This window comes from Grammomys surdaster, unplaced genomic scaffold (assembly GCF_004785775.1).
Source record: "Grammomys surdaster isolate TR1022 unplaced genomic scaffold, NIH_TR_1.0 317, whole genome shotgun sequence".
Lineage (NCBI taxonomy): Eukaryota > Metazoa > Chordata > Mammalia > Rodentia > Muridae > Grammomys > Grammomys surdaster.
In genome coordinates, this window is record NW_021604736.1 from 343680 (window position 1) to 364332 (window position 20653).

Sequence of the window (20653 nt, forward strand, 5' to 3'; positions counted from 1 at the left end):
ACACATACCACACTCCCACACACACACATACCACACTCCCACACACACACATACACATACACCACACACATACAACACTTCCACACACACATACACACAATCATACATACAGCACACACACCTTACCACACACTCCACACATACACACATACCACACACACACTACAAACACACACTCCACATGTTCACACACACCACACACATATGCACACACAAAACACACACCCACATACACACTATATGCACACACCACATACATACCACACATCACAAACATACCTACTACTCCACACACACATGCACACACACACATATACACACATATAGACACATACCGCATACCACAAACACAAATATACACACACACACACATATAGTCACCACACACCACAAACACACATACACACACACAAGATGCCATCAGTATTTTTCTTGTTTTCACAATTATTCTGGCAGCCATAAGAGAAAGACATTGGGGTTGGAAACAGAGACCAGTTATCAGCTAAAGCAATCCTTGGGGTCAATGGGAGATGCTGGAACCAACACAAAGGCAGTACGGATGGGAGGAAATGGCTGCATAAAGTCTCCAGGCTTGTTGGTTAATATAAGAAATGGGATGGGAATACATCAAAGGTGGAAACTCCTCCCTGCTGACCTCCCCACCCCACACCTAGGCAGCTGGGTAGATGATTCACTGAGATCACTGTTCCCAGGGAGGAGCTATAGCAGCTTTGTTGTTTTGTGTCTTTGTATTTTTGGTATGAGGAGTTTGTTTTGCCTTTACATAAGAACACAGAATTGCCACATCTCTCCCTGTCAGATTTTAATGCTGGGTGCTGGCCTCAGCACAGTAAGAAAGATCATAGGGATAAGAACACTATCTGCTTCTGGGTTTGGAGCTATTGGTGATCTAAGCAAGGATCTAGATGAATTAACATATCTCATACTTAGATCTGTCTGAGATTTTCTTTCTCTGGCGTGTTTACTGTCAGAAGTATAGCTCTCAGGCACCTATGGTGCAAAAACGCGTGCTGTTCCTGCGCTTGTACAAGTTAGTAGGCAGGCTGCTAAGAGGTCTGAATGAGGGTGGGGGTGGGGCGAGATTAACTCCCCAGCTACAAGAGGTCCCCTGGGGCTAAGTGAAAGGCTTGTTCTTTTGAAATGGTCACTGTTGGTAATTAACAACACATCATGAATACTATGGTGTCAGAAAAAGAGGATTTGTACGCACACTGTTGGTTGAGGCTGATCCCTGTTATTCAAGAAAGCTGTTCAGTCTGTGAACTTTAGCAGCTCTGCCAGGTAATGAGAGCTAGTCCTGAGGAGAGCCCAGAGAGTCTCACAGTTTTGGAACGACTTCCAATTCCCGTTTCTGACACCTACTTCATACTGTCCTTGAGATCAATGAATGGTAGCTTCCTGTGGTAGCAAATATTTGAATAAGAGGTTTGGTTTCCGCTGTGCCTTCTGTTACAACAAAAACGTGTGCTGTATAAATTTAATTGGCTTCAGTAATGTGTAAGCTTTCTCTGCAAAGAGAGGTAATCTGGGGAGGAGCAGAATTTTGAGACTATGCAGCGCTTCTCATAGGCTGTTGCTTTAATACGACCAGCCTGAGATGGAAGCTACTCATTTAGAATATTGGTTGGTGACAACACTGGCTTGAACGAAGTGACCAGTCTTAAATGGCCACTAGCTTTCCTGGGCTGCAGGTTGCTAGGGCTCAGGAGGTAGCTGTTTTCCCCGCGAAAAGGGGCGGGGTGAATCGATGTGTTAGCGGGGGAATACATATATGATTTCTGCCTCTCCACGATGATAACGATCACCGGACGCAAATGCGAACTGAACAGAAGGAAGGTCGAAAGAAACGTTGGTATTTATTATGTTGGGGGGTTTGTTTTGGGGGGGCTGTATGTGTGTGTTTCCTCCCAATGCTACGACGCATTAACCCTGCTGCTATTGGGACATTCTCTTCTCAGCCTATTGGCTGAGCCCAGGAGTTGCTGCCTGCCAATCGGGTAATGAAAGGCAGACAAATCTACCCCGCCACCAGCAAAAAACGGCGCGTAACCCTTGCAGCGCCGGCGGAGCCGCGCCAGACCTGGCGCGGGGAAGGGAGATAGGTGTCTCCAGCTGCTGTGGCTATTAGGGGCGGGTCAGCTTCTTTGGCGTCTCCGGACCAAGTAGAGAATTAGCGGATGGCAGCAATGCCCAGCACGGTGAGAAGCTGGGTAGAAATTTGGTGGGGGGCTACCCTTTTGTTCCTCTTTTGCCACCTGGGCTACGTTTATGGGCAGATTCGCTACCCAGTCCCAGAGGAGTCACAGGAAGGGACTTTTGTAGGGAATGTCGCCCAAGATTTTCTGCTGGATACAGAGAGTCTATCCGCTCGCAGGCTGCAGGTCGCTGGAGAGGTGAACCAAAGACACTTCCGTGTGGATTTGGACAGCGGAGCCCTTCTCATCAAAAATCCAATCGATCGAGAGGCACTGTGTGGGCTCAGTGCCAGCTGCATCGTGCCCCTGGAGTTTGTAACCGAAGGGCCTTTGGAAATGTACCGAGCGGAGGTTGAGATCGTAGATGTGAATGATCACGCCCCCCGATTTCCGCGGCAGCAGTTGGACTTGGAAATCGGGGAAGCAGCTCCGCCAGGACAGCGTTTCCCCTTGGAAAAGGCTCAGGATGCAGATGTTGGGAGCAATTCCATTAGCAGCTACAGACTAAGCTCCAATGAGCACTTTGCCCTGGATGTCAAGAAGCGCAGCGACGGCAGCCTGGTCCCAGAGCTTCTTCTGGAAAAGCCGCTGGATCGTGAGAAGCAATCCGACTACCGCCTGGTGCTGACTGCTGTGGATGGAGGGAACCCCCCTAGATCTGGCACCGCAGAGCTCCGGGTGTCAGTGCTGGATGTGAATGACAACGCCCCAGCCTTCCAGCAATCCAGTTACAGGATCAGCGTGTTGGAGAGCGCGCCAGCGGGCATGGTGCTCATCCAGCTCAATGCCTCTGACCCAGACCTGGGACCTAGTGGTAACGTCACCTTTTCTTTTAGTGGTCACACCCCTGACCGTGTGAGAAACCTCTTTAGCCTGCATCCCACTACTGGAAAGCTTACCCTTCAGGGGCCTCTAGACTTTGAGAGTGAGAGTTATTATGAATTTGATGTAAGGGCTCGCGATGGGGGTTCTCCAGCCATGGAGCAACATTGCAGCCTTCGGGTGGATCTTCTAGATGTAAACGACAACGCCCCCCACATCACAGTGACCTCCGAGCTTGGAACTCTACCAGAGAGTGCAGAACCTGGCACTGTGGTAGCACTGATTAGTGTGCAGGACCCCGACTCGGGGTCAAATGGAGATGTGAGCCTCCGTATTCCTGACCACTTACCATTTGCCCTCAAGTCTGCCTTCAGGAACCAGTTCTCCCTCGTAACAGCAGGACCCTTGGACCGAGAGGCCAGATCCAGTTACGACATCATGGTTACCGCTTCTGATGCTGGGAACCCTCCCCTGAGTACCCACAGGACTATTTTCCTCAACATTTCAGACGTGAATGATAACCCACCCTCATTCTTTCAGAGGTCACATGAGGTGTTTGTTCCTGAGAACAATCGCCCAGGGGACCTGCTTTGCTCCCTTGCAGCCTCTGACCCAGACTCTGGCTTAAACGCGTTAATCTCATATTCTCTCTTAGAGCCCAGAAACCGAGATGTGTCGGCTTCTTCCTTCATCTCTCTGAACCCCCAGACAGGAGCTGTCCACGCTACTAGATCATTTGACTATGAACAGACACAGACACTGCAGTTTGAGGTGCAGGCCAGGGACAGAGGCAGCCCACCACTCAGCAGCACTGTGACAGTGCGCCTGTTTGTTCTAGACCTCAATGACAATGCCCCAGCAGTGCTACGCCCTAGGGCCAGGCCTGGTTCCTTATGTCCCCAAGCATTGCCTCCATCAGTTGGCGCTGGTCACCTAGTCACAAAGGTGACTGCTGTGGACTTAGATTCAGGTTACAATGCTTGGGTTTCCTATCAGCTCCTGGAGGCCCCAGATCCCAGCCTGTTTGCAGTCTCCCGTTATGCTGGGGAAGTACGGACTGCTGTTCCCATCCCGGCTGACCTCCCTCCTCAGAAGCTGGTCATTGTGGTGAAGGACAGTGGTAGCCCACCACTCTCTACCTCTGTTACTCTCCTAGTGTCCTTAGAGGAAGACACTCATCCAGTTGTCCCCGATCTTCGAGAATCTTCAGCTCCCAGGGAAGGAGAATCCCGCCTAACCCTCTACTTGGCTGTGTCCTTAGTGGCCATTTGCTTTGTCTCCTTTGGTTCTTTTGTGGTACTGCTCTCTAAGTGTCTTCGTGGGGCTGCCTGTGGAGTAACATGCTTTCCTGCTGGCACCTGCGCCTGTCTCACCAGATCTCGGAGGAGGGAGGGGCTTCCTCCTTCCAATGGGATCCTCCGAATCCAGCTAGGGTCAGAAGATCCTATCAAGTTTGTTGACGTGGGAGGCCACTCTCATGGCTGTACACCGTTGGCTTCCGCACCTACTCGGAGTGACAGCTTCATGATGGTGAAGTCACCCAGTGCACCTATGGCAGGGGAGCCTGTGCGCCCAAGCTGTCCACCCTCTGATCTTCTCTATGGGCTAGAGGTGAGACCTTTGCAGGCTCCGCCAGTGCTTGAGGGTGATTGCCATCCAGCCATGTGGCTGGGCCAAGTGCCAGAGGGTACTGAGCTCCTTGTGAGAGCTCATAGGGATGCCACCATTTTTGTAAGTAGTAAATATGCTGTAAATGCTGTGCTCTACAAGTGGTTTCTGAATTGACTGGTGATTACAACTTGAGGGATGAGTAAAGCTCATAGATTAGAATTCGGTGGGGGCGGGGAGGGGAGTAATGTCCTTGTTTTTTGAGAGTAAGACATAAAAGTAACTGGTTATCAAGGACCAAGCTGCTGTGGAAGCACGATAATGGAATGTAGGCGCATCAATAAATTGAAGCTATCTTGCACAAGTGTGGGTTGGCCCAGGACATCACCTAAACCCAGGACCTCTTCCTCTGTTCTTTCTGAATGGGAGGGCTGTGCTCTGGAGATTGTTGACTCTGGGTTACCATCTCCAACTGGTTTGATGGTAGACTAGAAGTCTTTTGCCCCATGCTGTCTGGTGTTCTCTAGCCCAGTGTGAAGGGAACTGTTTATTTGGAAAAATAGCAATGTCAAAAAAGGAAAGAGCCAATGGAGCTGAGAGGTGCAGATCAAAGAGATAGCAGAGATCTTCCCCAGGGATTCCTGGTATTCCCCACTGGGATGTGAACTAGATGCGGTAATCTGGGGACAGGGAGCAGCTGTTACCTCTTTAGGGGGAAGCAGTAGGTGGGTGGTCACTCGGTGTCAGAAAATTGATTGACAGAGAATTCACAGAGACGGACATTCTGGGAATCTTTTATTTTATTCACCTTTACATCCCATTATCAGTCCCCCACCCCTGAATTCTGGGAATGTTTAGGGAGAGTTTTGGATTCAGTGAAACTATAAAACCTAGAGGCCCTTGTGGCCTCTGTTCCCCCCAGAGCAGCCTAGATCAGCCGTAGAAACATTATCTTTCCCATAATCTATGCTGCTCAGTCTCATTCTGAGTCTAGAGCCTCAGAAAAGCTGTCCTGTGGCTGTCGGCTGACATTGCTAGAGAGCAGGGCGGGACTTTAGAAGGCCCTGACAAAGCTTTATTAGTATTTGGTAGGATCTGGGGTTTGGGAGGATGGGAAGGAAAATGCCACGTGGGCTTTGCATCTCCACAAGGACATATTTTTGTTGGTTCAAGCAAAAAAGCTTCTGAAGTCACGCAGGAAGTTGCTGGGACAGAACACTAAGGAGTTTTGTACCATTTTAATCTTCCCCGTTGAGCACCATCTGAGCCATCAAACTTTACTGCCAAAGGGGGCTGGATCAACCTGCGGCCCAAACGAGTGGGGAGGCTCCTGTGACACAGATTTTTCAGCGACTGTTCCCAAGGTTTCCAGGACCTGGGAGACTTCATAATTGGTTGAGAGCAGACAGACTTTTTGGCCAATCAAACTTAGAGCTGAGGTGGGGGATCTGCTCTTCCTGCCTGCCTCTCCTCCTCCAGCTCCCTAGCGCCGCTTACATTTAACTCCCCTCCCCCACCCACCCCCGCCAGTTGGTGACTAAGAAAGGCTGCAGGCAGGCAAACCTCAGAGCAGTTTTTATTTTTTTAAAGAGACTGGAAGGAGACATAGGAGACTTCAGCTCCTGCATTCCAAGCTCTGGGTTTTTACCTTGGAGACAGGACAGCACAGTTGCTCTCCAAGAAGGGACTTCTGGGTCATGGGGCCTATGGCATCACCACAGGTCGCTGGGAAATGGCAAGTGCTGTGTATGTTGTCCTTGTGCTGCTGTGGCTGGGTGTCTGGGCAGCTTCGGTATTCAGTGGTGGAGGAATCTGAGCCGGGGACTTTGGTGGGGAACGTTGCTCAAGATCTGGGCTTAAAGATGACAGATCTATTGAGCCGCAGGCTGAGATTGGGCTCTGAGGAGAATGGGCGCTATTTTTCCCTGAGCTTGACGAGTGGAGCTTTGGCAGTGAATCTCAAAATTGACCGAGAGAGCCTGTGTGGAGCCAGCACTAGCTGCCTGCTGCCTGTACAGGTGGTAACTGAACACCCCCTGGAGCTCACCCGGGTAGAGGTAGAGATCCTGGATCTCAATGACAACTCTCCTAGCTTTGCCACTCCTGAGCGAGAGATGCGCATCTCAGAATCAGCTGCACCTGGAGCCAGGTTCCCACTGGATAGTGCCCAAGACCCAGATGTGGGCACCAATACTGTGAGCTTTTATACTCTAAGCCCCAACAGTCACTTCTCTCTGCATGTGAAGACCCTAAAAGATGGGAAGCTCTTCCCAGAGCTAGTGCTAGAGCAGCAGCTAGACCGGGAAGCCCAGGCAAGACATCAGCTGGTACTCACTGCTGTGGATGGGGGAACCCCAGCCCGCTCAGGGACCAGCCTTATCTCTGTCATTGTGCTGGACATCAATGATAATGCCCCGACCTTCCAGTCCTCAGTTCTACGAGTGGGACTCCCAGAGAACACACCCCCGGGTACGCTGCTGCTCCGACTCAATGCCACTGATCCAGATGAGGGCACCAATGGTCAACTAGACTACTCTTTTGGAGACCATACATCTGAAGCAGTGAAGAATCTCTTTAGCCTGGATCCTAGCAGTGGAGCAATCCATGTGTTGGGTCCAGTAGATTTTGAGGAATCAAATTTCTATGAAATTCATGCAAGAGCTCGAGACCAGGGCCAGCCAGCCATGGAGGGTCACTGTGTAATTCAAGTGGATGTAGGGGATGCTAACGACAATCCCCCTGAGGTGCTGCTGGCATCTTTGGTCAACCCTGTCCTAGAGAGCACACCAGTGGGCACAGTTGTGGGGTTGTTTAATGTGCGGGACCGAGACTCAGGTAGAAATGGTGAGGTGAGCCTGGAGACCTCTCCAAACCTGCCATTTCAGATCAAGCCTTCTGAGAACCACTACTCACTGCTCACCAGCCAGCCTTTGGACCGAGAGGCCGAATCCCATTATACCATCGACCTGCTGGCCAGCGATGCTGGATCACCTCCCCTACATACACATCTCACCATCAGGCTGAACATTTCAGATGTTAATGACAACGCACCCCATTTCACCCAACAGCTCTACACTGCTTATATCCCAGAAAACCGGCCACCAGGCTCTCTCCTCTGTACTGTGGCTGCCTCAGATCCAGATGAGGGGGATAATGCCCGCCTAACTTATTCTATTGTGGGGAGTCAAATTCAGGGAGCCCCAGCCTCCTCCTTTGTGTATGTCAACCCTGAGGATGGACGAGTCTTTGCCCAGCGGACCTTTGACTATGAATTACTGCAGATGCTGCAAATTGTGGTGGGGGTCCGAGATTCCGGCTCTCCCCGACTGCATGCTAACACATCTCTCCACGTGTTTGTCCTTGATCAGAACGATAATGCCCCAGCCGTGCTGTACCCACGACCTGGCAGGGAGTTCTCAGCCCCTCAGCGTCTCCCCCGATCTACTCCTCCTGGTTCTTTGGTCACCAAGGTGACAGCTGTGGATGCTGATGCTGGTCACAATGCCTGGCTCTCTTACTCTCTGTTACCACAGTCCACAGCCCCTGGACTGTTCCTTGTGTCTGCACACACTGGTGAGGTGCGCACGGCCCGGGCCTTATTGGAGGAGGACTCTGATACCCAACAGGTGGTGGTCCTGGTGAGGGACAATGGTGACCCTTCACTATCCTCCACAGCAACAGTATTGCTGGTTCTGGAGGATGAGGATGCAGAGGAAATGCCCAGATCCAGTGACTTCCTCACACACCCTCCTGAGCGGTCAGACCTCACCCTTTACCTTATTGTGGCTTTAGCAGCTGTCAGTCTCTTATCCTTAGTTACCTTCACTTTCATGTCAGCTAAGTGTCTGCGGAGGCATGAAGATGGGGACCAGGGTGGGGGCCACTGCTGCAGGGGCCAGGACTCACCCTCCAGGGAGTTCTATAAGCAGTCTAGCCCCAACCTTCAGGTGAGCTCAGATGGCACACTAAAGTACATGGAGGTGACCCTGCGGCCCACAGACTCTCAAAGCCATTGCTACAGGACGTGCTTCTCTCCGGCCTCCGATGGCAGTGACTTCACTTTCCTCAGGCCCCTAAGCGTTCAGCAGCCCTCAGCCTTGGCGCTGGAGCCCGAGGCCTTGCGTTCCCGCTCTAGTACGCTGCGGGATCGGAACCAGGTGAGGGCTGGGAGCCGTCATGCGACCCCCGGGGGGAGCGCGATAGAGAAGCTGCCCGGTCCACCTAAGGGGCTTTGCTCTTACACTCTATCTCTCTTTGTACCAAGTTGGCACATCTACTGGATGCATTTGAAAATGGACAATCTGAGTGGCTGAGGCAAAGACAGGGTTCTGAGCATGGGGCAGGGGAAGGGGGGCAATGTTTATGGGTGAGGGGTGGTGGGCTCAACTCCTAACCCACATATAGAAAAGGTGGCGCCTCGCATCGCTGCTGGTGAATTCGCAGTGACCTGGCAGATGCCGGGGGTCCCGTGTAGAGGCCACCACAGACCCACGCTGCAACCTCCTGGGCGCTGACTCCAGTGACATCTTCCACGCTTGAGGCTTTCTCCCTACTCTCACGACCCGTCGTTAACTTCCACTCTGCTTACTCCAGCTCCAGCCAACCACTGATGTTTGGCTAGGGCTGGCTGGTATCTTCTATGCGGATCACACCCACGCGACGTCCCTCCCCCACGCGCCCCCTGGGCCGCCCCGGAAGGTGCTCCCGGTTAGCTGAGACCTGGTGAGGTTCCCAGGCCACGCCTGTCCAGAGCCAAGTAAGGGTTCAGGAGTTTCTCCCAACCCGCCTATGACTCCCCAGCGGACAGGGTTACATGGTCCTGAGCTGGGGTGGTTTCCAGAAATTCAGGAGTGACGCTGGCCTTCTAGGCTTGGAACAGGCAGAACCTGCTAGCTCCAGGTCTGGCTATTCTTAGGGCTCTATACCTAGCCCCTCCTTCTCAGAGCCTCCGCCTCTCTTACAAGGTTGGCCAATGCCTGGACCCCGGTGTCAGGTGTCAACAGCGACCCTGTCCTCCCCCTGAAAGTGTGAGCCTGGAGAATCCCTACTCTGGGAATTCAAAACTAGGCTTTGGCTCCGTCGTCGTAAATGCGCTCAAAGATCTAGGGTCAGGATTTGGGGAGAATGCTCCGAGTATCTGAGACTTGGCAAATCTTCCCTCCTCTGACAGATGGGAAAACCAACGCTTCTGCCAGATGCCAGAGGTAGCCCTCATGTGCAAGGAAACTGAAATGGAAAAGAAAAGAAAAAAAAGCACTGAAGCTTTAATTTAGTCTGTCCATCCTCCACCCTGCCTCTGTTGTATGGGGTTTATATTTTGGAACATATCCAGATACTCCTGATAGTTGATTGAAAGAATCCTACTACACACCTCCTTAAAAAGCCAACATCACTCTGCAGAGGCAGGAAGATCTCTGAGTTCGAGGCAAGCCTGCTCTACTTTGCGAGTTCCAGGACAGCCTGGACTACACAGACCCTGTCTTTAAAATAAATAAATAAATAAATAAATAAATAAATAAATAAATAACAAAAATAAAACCACCACAACAAAAACAAACCAGAAAGACTGAACCAACCAAAAGAGCCAAGAAATGTCCTTTGCCTCTCCTACCACTGTTTCTGGATAGTTATTAGCCTGCTAGCAGTTACCTTCACAGAGGTCAAGCAACTTGCTCAAGTTTCAAATAAACAGTGATGCAGTCTGATGCAGGTCTGTTTAACCCCAGTGTGTACTTTGAGCAAACAGTTTGGCACTTGGAACTTGTGAAGATGTACATTTGCTAGGATGAAACAGGAGGGGGAGGGTCTTTCCTCAATAAGACCTCAAATGTGTAAGAAAATCTTTGGGGCTCTTCTTTCCCTGCAGCACTCACTGAACAAACTTGTCCCCTCCCCCTCCCTCACTCCCTTGTCATATGGGTGTAAACTTTAAGCCCCACTTCCTGTCAGATCACCATCCCGCAAGTATATTCTACTGTCAAAGGGTATAGTGGCCGAGGGTCTGCACCCTGCTCCATGGCAGCCCCAGAATGGTACCCGCCGTGGCATCCGATGCACCAGGAATCTTAGGTTTCTGGGTTCCACCCACATCGCTGTCATTCTCGAACCTCCGTGTGAGTCATTGGCAAGTCCTGGGTCTTCCTTCTCCCCAGAGTAATCTGAGATGCTCACACTCTCTCCTCCTGGGAGCCTGTGTGAGAATTAATTACCAGTACATCCCAGAAACTGGTGAAGTCATGGCTGTAGGAGAATGTGTGGTGGGACACATCTCCTGGAAGGAACCTGCAGAAATTAGAAATTGAGCGGTGGCTGGCGAGCCCCGCGCCTTCAGCTGGTTGGGAGAGGGCTACAGATCAGCTGGCTCTGCCTGGAGCCTGTAGAATGTGGTCCCACTGGATTCCATCCCAGCCATTTTCTCTGCCTTGGACAGAGCTCCCTTGTTCCCATCTCCTTAGTCACAGGCCATTGTGAGGCATGAAGTTCTGGGGGTGAGAGGCACCCCGGAGCTTGGATGTCCTATAAAGGCCCAGGCTGGCATGACTCCTAAATTAATAATGTATTTAGCTGTGGGAAGAGGTCTTTGAGATCGAGGGCGCGGAGGAGGTGTCCCTCTGAATGTGTGAATGCACAACTTGGCACAAAAAGGGTTACCCAGAGCGGCACCCATCTTGTGCAGCCGAGGCTTTGTCCCCAGCTGAGGAGATGAATGGTTCTAGTCTTGGACTGGTGGGCTTTTAAAAGCCTTTCTGCCACTTGGTTGTGGTGGTGGGGGGTGCATTTTTCTGCACTCTTTCCCCAGTTCCACAAAAGACACTTTGGGCCCTTGAATTTTGGCTCAGAAGTTCTGAGTCTGGGACAGGAAAAAGGGATCCATTTCTTCAGCAAGGAAATCTGTGCTTGTTTACTGTGATCAAATGAAATATTTTGTTAGTCTCCGGGTTGGTTCTCCCCACCCCCACCTTTGGAGACATGTGTACCCTCCCCCACCTTATCCCATTTCCTTCCTTTGCCCACTCCCTGCCCCCATTCCCAGGGGCTCTGGTAACATCTAGCTGTTGGGTATTAAGCCTCTATCTCTCTGTTTCCTCCACAGCAAGCCCCGCCCAACACTGACTGGCGTTTCTCTCAAGCCCAGAGACCCGGCACGAGCGGGTAGGTGACTGACTCCCCATCCCACCCTCTTCTCTGCGGCATTTTCTCCGTGATGACGTGGGAGAAGATGAGGGGAGGGCTCGGCATTTTCTACAAATGGCTTCTTTTCCCGTTTCATGATTTCAGGAGGCTTTTGTGTTCTGGGGGCTGCTATACAGATCCCAGAAAGAAGAGATGTCTGCTCCAGCTATTTTGGAAGCAAGATTCACCCACGCACCCTCTTGCTCTCCCAGCCACACGCACATTTTCTGTTCTCCTGTGGGACCCAAGGATAGTCAGGGGTGGGGGCGGGGTGAGGAGGACTTTTGTATCTGTCCGTTGTTTACATTCTCCTGCAGTAGAGCTGGGCTTTATCCTGACCTGTGACTTGAGTAGAGGAAGTGGGGCCAGAGGAAAACAGGCTGTTTCCAGTCAAAACCTTGTGTGAAGGAGGGGGGGGGGAGGAAACCACAAAGCTGGAGATGGCATTGCTTATAAAATGATACGTTGTCATACCAACACAAGAAATAGAAAGTTTCCCTTACGAAGAACCAAGGGGGGGGGTGTCTCCCTCCCTCTGCTTCTCCAAGCTGTCTTGTGAGTCCACACACTGCCCTGTCTACCTGCTGGGTTTTGTTTCCATCTCCTCTTTCTCCAGCTTGTGTCTCCCCTGTACCTTCTCATCTCTGCATTCTCCCCAAAGTCTCCGTCTTAGTTTACAGTCTCTGCCTCCCCCTTTCTCCATCCCTTACACCTGTGTCTCTTTGCCCCATCTGCACACACTTCTGTACTGTGCCTGCCATGGCAAGGTGCTCAATAAAAGGAGAAAGCATGAAGACATTTGACTCTTCCTAGTACCAGACTGTCGCCCCCCCTTCACTGTCTCTGTCCCTTTACTTGTCCTCTTTGTTTGTCTCTCAGTCCAGTCATTTCCTGTATCACTGTGGTCCTCTCTCCATGTTCCATTCTCCTCTTTCTCTTTCTGCCTCTCTTTTTGTTCTAAGGCTTACAGTGTCAGACTCCATGTCTGTTCTGCTTCTCATTCAAGGTCTCAGTCTCTCTCTCTCTCTCTCTCTCTCTCTCTCTCTCTCTCTCTCTCTCTCTCTCTCTCTCTCTCACACACACACACACACACAATCCCTGTCTGTCTCATTTATTGGCACTTGCAGGCAAGCCAGCACCCCAGTGCCTCCCCCTCCCATCCCTCACACATAGACCCTTTGATGGCTACTCTACCACTCTCCCTCCCATCCTGACTGGCCCAGCTGTTCATTTCAGTCGAGGATAAATTCCTGCTGAGACAAGAACCCCCTATGGGGGTGGGGAGGAGGATAGACTTCAGCAGAAAGACTGAGGACTTCAGTTGGACTGAGGGGCGTGGGATAGGATCTGGGCCAGCTTGCTAGGCAGAAGCTAGAAGCTGGGAAGTCCAGGAAGGGGGGCAAGGCGTGGGCTTGCTTCCTGTGTTTGCCCAGATGCTAAGATGCTGAGTGTCGGGGGCTCCCATTCTGCTTTCTCCTCACCAACCAAAACCTAGCTACAACAAGAACCCAGAAGCCTTGTGTGAAGGCAGATTCCAACTCCTGGGCATGTGACCTAGGCATGCGCAGACTTGTCTGTGGCATCAGGAATGTGAAGCACTTCCTAGAGGGCCCCTAAAAGGCAGCCAGAGAGGCTGGGGCTGCTCTTGCCCCTTCTTTGACCCCAGCTGCTTCCTTTTTCCTTGCTGGCTTTGCCAGCCTTCTGTAGCTTGTTCTCATATTCATTCATTAAGTGGGTTTTTACTGAGTCTCTACTGTGAGCCAGGTACTGCACTAACATGTCTGTAAGAGTGAGCAAGCAGACACCTTCCCCAAGCTCTGAAGTTTCCAGGTCAGCGGAGGAAACAACAACAACAACAGGACAGTAAATCACACTACACAAACAAACAACCCTCTCAAAAAAATTCTCAAAAACCCAGTTAAAAATCATAGTTCTGTGAAGAAGAGTGGAGTAGGGAAGAGGAGATTAAGGAGTACATCCAGGAAGGGACATTTGAACTGCAGTAGGTTTTTTTTGTTTTTTTTTTTTTTAAGATGTATTTATTTATTTAATATATGTAAGTACACTGTCACTGTGTTCAGACACACCAGAAGAGGACATCAGATCCCATTACAGATGGTTGTGAGCCACCACGTGGTTGCTGGGAATTGAACTCAGAACCTTTGGAAGAGCAGTCAGTGCTCTTAACCACTGAACCATCTCTCCAGCCCACTGCAGTAGTTTTAAGACACACAGGGCAACTGTGTTCCTTCTACCCTGGCCAGCCAAGACCCTGGCCCTGAAGCAATGGTGGTTGCTAGTCTTGGAAGCCCCAACAGTTGGTCTCATGCGCCCCCTGGGGAGCTTTCTTCCCTTGCATCCTGTCCCTTCTCATCAGGGACAGGCTTTGATGGCTTGGGCTCCAGAGTGGAGCTCTGGGGGAGATGAAGAAGGCTCAGGAGAGCTCCCTTCCACAGCTGTGGTTGACTCAGCCCCAAAGTGGCCAAGATGAAGCAAACATCAGGGTGTGGTCCAGAGGTGTCACCTCCCCCCTTCATTCATTTAGCCCTTAGTAAGGACCTTCTGCAGTCCATACATGGGACACATAGAGGTGGCCCCTAGTCTCAGGGAGTTGGCAGTGTGTTGAGTGTTGACCTAGTTAGAGAGCAGAAAGAGATCAGAAGGCAATAAGGCAGGTGAAATCTGCAAGAGGAATACAAGTCAACCACCAGAAGACAAGGAAGAACATTCCAGATGCAGGAAGAATCTATGCAGGGGCCCTGCAGCCTCTCACAAAGAACAAAAGCATAGGGACTTTTCTCTTGGCTGCCATTTTGATGAGCACACTGGAGAGAGGAGGATGAAGAAAGGCAGCTTCTCTTTCTAAGCATGATACTGGTTACCGCCCTCCACTGCTGCTCTGTCCACTGTCTGACAGCCCCTCTGGCCAGCCACATCAGGGTCAGAGCAGGGTTAGTGTTGAAGTCTTCAGTAACCCAGTGTAAAGTTCAAGGTAATGATAGGTCCCACTGCCCAAACAAAAGGGAAAGAATCATGTTCCAAAGTCCCTGCTGGTTGTGAGTTTCTCCTTTCCACACTGAGCCTTCTCAGGCCATCCATCTGGCCTCTGATTCCAACAACTGTTCCAAGGCTCGAGCCCAGCAAGCTATTTCTCTCTCTCTGCCTGTAGCCTGGGCTCTGTCCTGCTCTACAGCTGTTCCCAGAGTCTCTGGTACCACCTTGTTCTTTGTGGTTCCTGGGTTATTCTTCTCCAACCTGGGTGACCTTCTATTCCTGTTCTGAGACATTATTCCTGCCCCCACCCCCGCTCCCTTTCCCCACTCCCTCAGATCAGGCAGTTGTTCAACAAACAAATAGCAGCTCTCCAGCCACTGTCCCAGCCCCCATAGGGTAGTACATTCTTGGAATTCACAGGCTGAGTGCTCACTGCTCTTCCAGAGGCCAGAGTTCAGTTCCCAGCACATTGTTTCTCAAACAGGAGAGAGAAAAAAAAAAGAGAAACTCTCCCATAATCTAGAAAGAACCAGGAACATTTTGATGTAGAAGAGATGTACATATATGAAACTAGACAGTAAGCTGACGCTCGCAGGTCCTGCCATTTGCCCCAGCTCCATCTCCTGTGTTAAGCCATTGAGATCCCCACCGTTGTACGCCCCTGAATTATTTCCAAGCAAATCCCAAACATTACATAATTTCATCTGGGATTTCCAGGCCCTTTTATTGGGTATGGTGATGAATGTCTTTAATCCCAGCACTCTGGAGACTGATGCAGGCAGATCGCTGTAAGTTTGAAGCCAGCCTGGTCTACAGTGAGTTCTAGGATAGCCAAGCCTACATAGAAACACTGACTGGGGAAAAAAAAAGGAATACACACACACACACACACACACACACACACACACACACATATATATATATATATATGCTTTTTAAAAAATATGCATTTTGCATTCAGTTCAATGTCTCCTCAGTCTCTTAATCCTTTTTAGTATAAATGTTCCTAAATGTTCCTTTTCCACCATTTTTGTCTTTTGGTTGCAATTTATTCATTGAGTAATTAACATACTCATTATGTATCTTTCTAAGCATTTTTATTTCTATAGTCAAACAGCATGCCTTAGCTTCATTTTTAAAAAAATCTGGCAAACTTGTTCACAATATTACCAGGGTTTTTTTTTTTTTTAATAGAAATTGAGGTCATCCATCTTTCCAGTATTATGGTAGCCTATTTTTTCTTCTTTATAACATGTTAAGATGAATTCCCCCATGTCAGTAAAAACTTTTGAAGTCATTTAAATGTTGCATAATGGCATCTCATATGGATAGATACATATATTTTTTAGGTGCTAAAAGATTCTTGCTTTGCTAACCAAATACACATGCATACACATTTTAACACAATTAAGTACAAGCTGTTGTCAATGTGGCTTTTCCAGGTTTCCCACTTCTTAGCGTAACATGGGGGAATATTTTGTCACAGCCCAACCATAGGCTGTTCCTCTTCTCTGACCTCCATTCTCAGGGTTAGCCAGAATACGTGGGTGCTTGGACAACAGACTGTTAACCACAGTGCATTTCCTTTATGCTTACTTTTGTCTTCACATCTTGGAAGAGCCCCTTGACTCTGCTGCTGGGCTCCAGGGATGCCTGGTTGAAGCCAAGTTCCTCTGTGTGAGGTCATCATGGGCTTTAGGGTCATATCAGGCCAGATGGAGTTGCAGCTGTACCACTTAACTAGCTGTGTGTGACTTTGAGAAGGCCTCCAAGCCCTGCCTTCCTCTGCTGGAAATGACGGGTAATCATCATTCCTCTCTAGATGATGAGCACATGACCCAGTGGCTCCATGCCTTAGAACCCCTCCCACTGTCACTTCTCAGGCAGCTTGCTCACCTGTTTGGCCTCTAGCATTTTCCTGACTGTCCAGCCGTCTTGGGTCCAGACTACCTCTATTCCCTGCTAGGGCCCCCTCCTGACCTGAGTGGTCTCTGAGTTCTCCCACACCCTCATGAGCTCAGTCACACTAGACTGAAGGTTGTTCCTTTGGTTTTCATGAAGACACCTGTCTGAGCTTCCATCCTCTGTGGGGCGGGTGGACCCCTCACACCCTCCATCCTTGTTACCAGGACAAGAGTGAGTTTTACATAGTTAAATTTCACCACGGCGACCTTGCTTCTGAGCATGTCAGGAGCTCTCCAGAATTCTGAGGGAGGAGGAAGCCAAATGTTTAGTGTTCACTTTGCCTTCCCAACCAATTCCCCCACACACACCCCAAACCCCCAGTTCCTGAAGACAGGCCCCTCCCCTGCTTTGATAACTATCTTCTATACCCTTTGTCTCCTAGGTGACTTGGTTTTGTTTTGTATTTTCCAGACTGGGTTTCTCTGTGTAGCCCTGACTGTACCAGAACTTGTTCTGTAGTCTTGAACTTGGAGATCCATCTGCCTCTGGCTCTAGAGCACTAGGATTAAAGGGAAGAGCCACCACTACCTGGCTCAGTGACTCGATTTTAACCTTTCAGTGTTTTATCTTAAAATGTCTCAAATATATCTAAAAGTCAAAAAACTAGTATGGTAAAGTATGCATATTGAGTGTTTTATTTTTTAAACAAACCTAAATTCACTAGTAACTTGCACACATGTACACACACAGAGTTTCTATCCTTCTAGGACCATGGGCAAGCACTATAAGGATCAGAATATTTGAGACAATGCATACCTTCCAGGATGCCTATAAAATCACAACAGAATGATCATATTTGAGGAATTTAATATTAATATAATAATACACAGTCCACTACCAGACCTTCCCAAATGCTCTCAGTATGCCCTTTTAATCTGTTCTCTTAAATTTAATCTTAATTTTGAAATTAAATTCAGAATTCAATCAAGGAGCATGAATTGTATTTGGTTGCCATGTCTCTGCCCTTGGCTTTAATCAGAACAGTTTCCCTACCCCCCCCCTTTTTTTTTTAATGAAATAGATATTTTTTAAAGCATCCAGACCAGTAGTCTTTTAAATGCTCATAGTCTGTGTTGTTGATTCTTTTGGCTAAATTCAACATAACTCAGCAGTCTCTGTTGGAACTTTACATACTTGGTGTTTGGGGATTCCCAGGGACCACATCACTGGTACTCACTGCCAGTGTGTCCTGTCCCCAGTATTTGACACCTATTTGTCCTGTTATCAGAACTGTTATTTGCTCACTTGGTAAAAGTTGTGTCCCCAGACTTCCCTATGGTTATTTTCATTTTTGTTTACTTATCTCTTTTGAGACAAGCTCTCCCTGTGTGGCCCAGGCTGGCTTCTAACTTTGGGACTCAACTAATTACCCCACCCTGGCCTCCATAATTCCTGGGACTACAGCTGTCCATCACAGTGTCCATCCTTATAAAGTTTATAAATAAAAGTATTTATTTATCTGCTAGGCTAGACATGGAACTCCAAGCCTTCTGCATGCTAGACAAGCACTCTACCACTAAGCTGGTCCTTGTTTGTTTTTGTTTTTTTTTTTTCGGTTTTTTTTTTTGTTTTTTTTTTTTGTTTTTTGAGACTCAGCCTTTCTATATAACCAAGGCTGGCCTTAAAAATCACACTCTTCTTCCCTCAGCCTCCAGACTGCTAGGATTACACACGTGCACACATGCACACTTGCACACATGAACGTGCACACATGCTCTCTTCCACTCTTCAGGGTCTGCCCTGAAACCAAATTCTTCATTACTTCGTCAGGACCTAATTCTTTCCCCTGAGCTCTTCTTCTTAGCAACTTTTATTTATTTACTTGTTTGTTTGCGGCAAGTTTATCTCAATGTTGCCCTGATTGATCTGAAACTCTCCAATATCCTCCTGCCTCAACCTCCTAAGTGCTAGACTTATAGGAATGCACCACCAGGCCCAGCCAGGCAGCTACTGTTCATTGGGTGGAACATCTCTGTGTCAGACTGTGTCAGTGTGTGGCAGGTTTCTTCCCTCACCCCTCAAAATAGAGTGATTTGATCCTTGAAAATCCACATGATGGCTAGGTATGGTTGTATAAATCCCAGCACTCACAAAGCTGAGGCAGGAGAATTACTGTGAGTTTGAGGCCCACATGGGTTATAGTTTGGCTTACAGAGTAAGACTGTCACGAAAACAAACAAAAAACAGAGACAGACAGAAACAGGGAGAAAGGAAGAAGACACACAGGGAAATTGGCACCATGGGAAAATCCCACATTGAGCATAGTTACAATTCCATAGCACTCTTGAGATATTTAAAAACATGAGTCACTTCATGTTTTTCAATGCTCAGTGCTTCTAAGTGACCTAACGAAGCTCAGGAAATCAGGGTTCCTACTGAGTGCTTCAGCTGGAGGCAAACACTGGTCCCCACCACGGGGGTCAACGTAACGAAGGAGCAGAGTAGTTCCTGGACCATGCAGGGCTCAGCCCAGCATGGCTAAATTGGAGAATCCCCCCCCCCCCCGGGGGCTCATTTTATTCACATTGCTAGAACAAAGGCTGTGTGGTTTGACATTCTGGGGATCAACAGCAGAGAGCCTGAAGGGGAAGTTACTGGGAAACTGTTTGATGATAGACTGTTTGGGAGTGGGGAGATGTCATTGTCAAGCAGGATGGACAGTTTGGTGTGACGATAGACGTTACACTGAGGGCTTAGGAAAACAGCAAGTCTGAGCTTGGGCAACTGCTGTGGGGTTACTTGGGGCCTCCTGAGTTACCTGAATATTTCTCTCTCATTTTTGGACCTTCCTCTAGTTATGAGACATTCTCTCAAATTGTCTTCTTTCACTGTCCTCAGAAGAGGGTCTGATGTCTCAGGCTGCGACAGTAGATCACATCCTATCATGAAGGACAGAGGGATGGCATTCAGCTAATGCATCTGAGACAACATAAAGCTGCTCTGGGAGTGGGCATATTGGGGTCTGGCATCAAAGGGTTATATAAACTCCACCTACTCCACTCAGGAGCAAGTCTGAGGCATAGGGTGGAGACTGGGGATAAGGAGGGGGATTTGGGAACTCCGGAAGAGGCTGGGGGAGAATGAGCAGGAGTGACCTTGTCACCACTGTCTCTGCAGATCCCAAAATGGTGATGAAACCGGCACCTGGCCCAACAACCAGTTCGATACAGAGATGCTGCAAGCTATGATCTTGGCCTCTGCCAGCGGTAAGTGGTAGCCATGAGTGTGATAGGGTGAGCGTCTGAGGGAGGGGTGCTGCCATCATAGCTATGGATGAAGTATAAGTCTGTGTGGCGTCTCTGGAAGACCAGGTGATCATCAGTGGCTTCATCTTAAACTGTTAACACAAGGCAAACTATGTTAAAAAAAAAATTCTTGTCTACTCAAAATGCAGAGACAGCTGAAAACCATGTATTTTTACTTATTATGATTTAGTAATCTTACCCTTGATGTCTGTGAGACTGAATGAGGCCTGGCCTATGGCGGACCAAAGGGTAGAGATGGGGGACAGATGATAGGAGCTGTCAACTTCTGGGGGACAGGGCTGAGATCCCTGAGAGGCCAGCTGTACACATTGGGCCTGGGGATATGCCAGGTTCAGCTCTTGAGGGAAGTAAACAGGTCTCTTTAGCTGTTGTGGCCTTGAGCCCTAAGGCCAGAAAACAGTCTTTTCAGCCCAAATCCAGATGCTAAAAACAGACATGGAAACAATATTTATGGCCCAAAACCTTCCCAGAAGGTCTCTTTGGAGTAGTGCCATGGCCGCATGCATGCTCCCCTGTCAGGGCTCCACCCCTCCAGCCCACACAGGACCTGACCCAAGGCCCCAGCCTTGGGCTCTGAGGGGAATAGACTCCAGGACTACGGTGGCAGGG

The 20653-nt window shown here is 49.3% G+C and overlaps 1 protein-coding gene across 12 annotated transcripts in view; it reads left to right on the plus strand.

Annotated features, from left to right (window-relative positions):
- LOC114629825 (protocadherin gamma-C4) overlaps nt 1–20653 on the plus strand; it is a 122204-nt gene that overhangs the window by 96519 nt on the left and 5032 nt on the right. For 10 of the 12 annotated variants that reach the window (XM_028777944.1, XM_028777936.1, XM_028777938.1 and 7 more), the window contains exons 2-3: nt 11740–11798; nt 19896–19984. In XM_028777944.1, coding sequence (XP_028633777.1) covers nt 11740–11798; nt 19896–19984 — 148 coding nt within the window. Of the gene's footprint in view, nt 1–2198; nt 4650–6268; nt 8804–11739; nt 11799–19895; nt 19985–20653 lie in introns of those variants that run through there. The other 2 variants (XM_028777931.1, XM_028777930.1) reach the window with 2 other exon arrangements.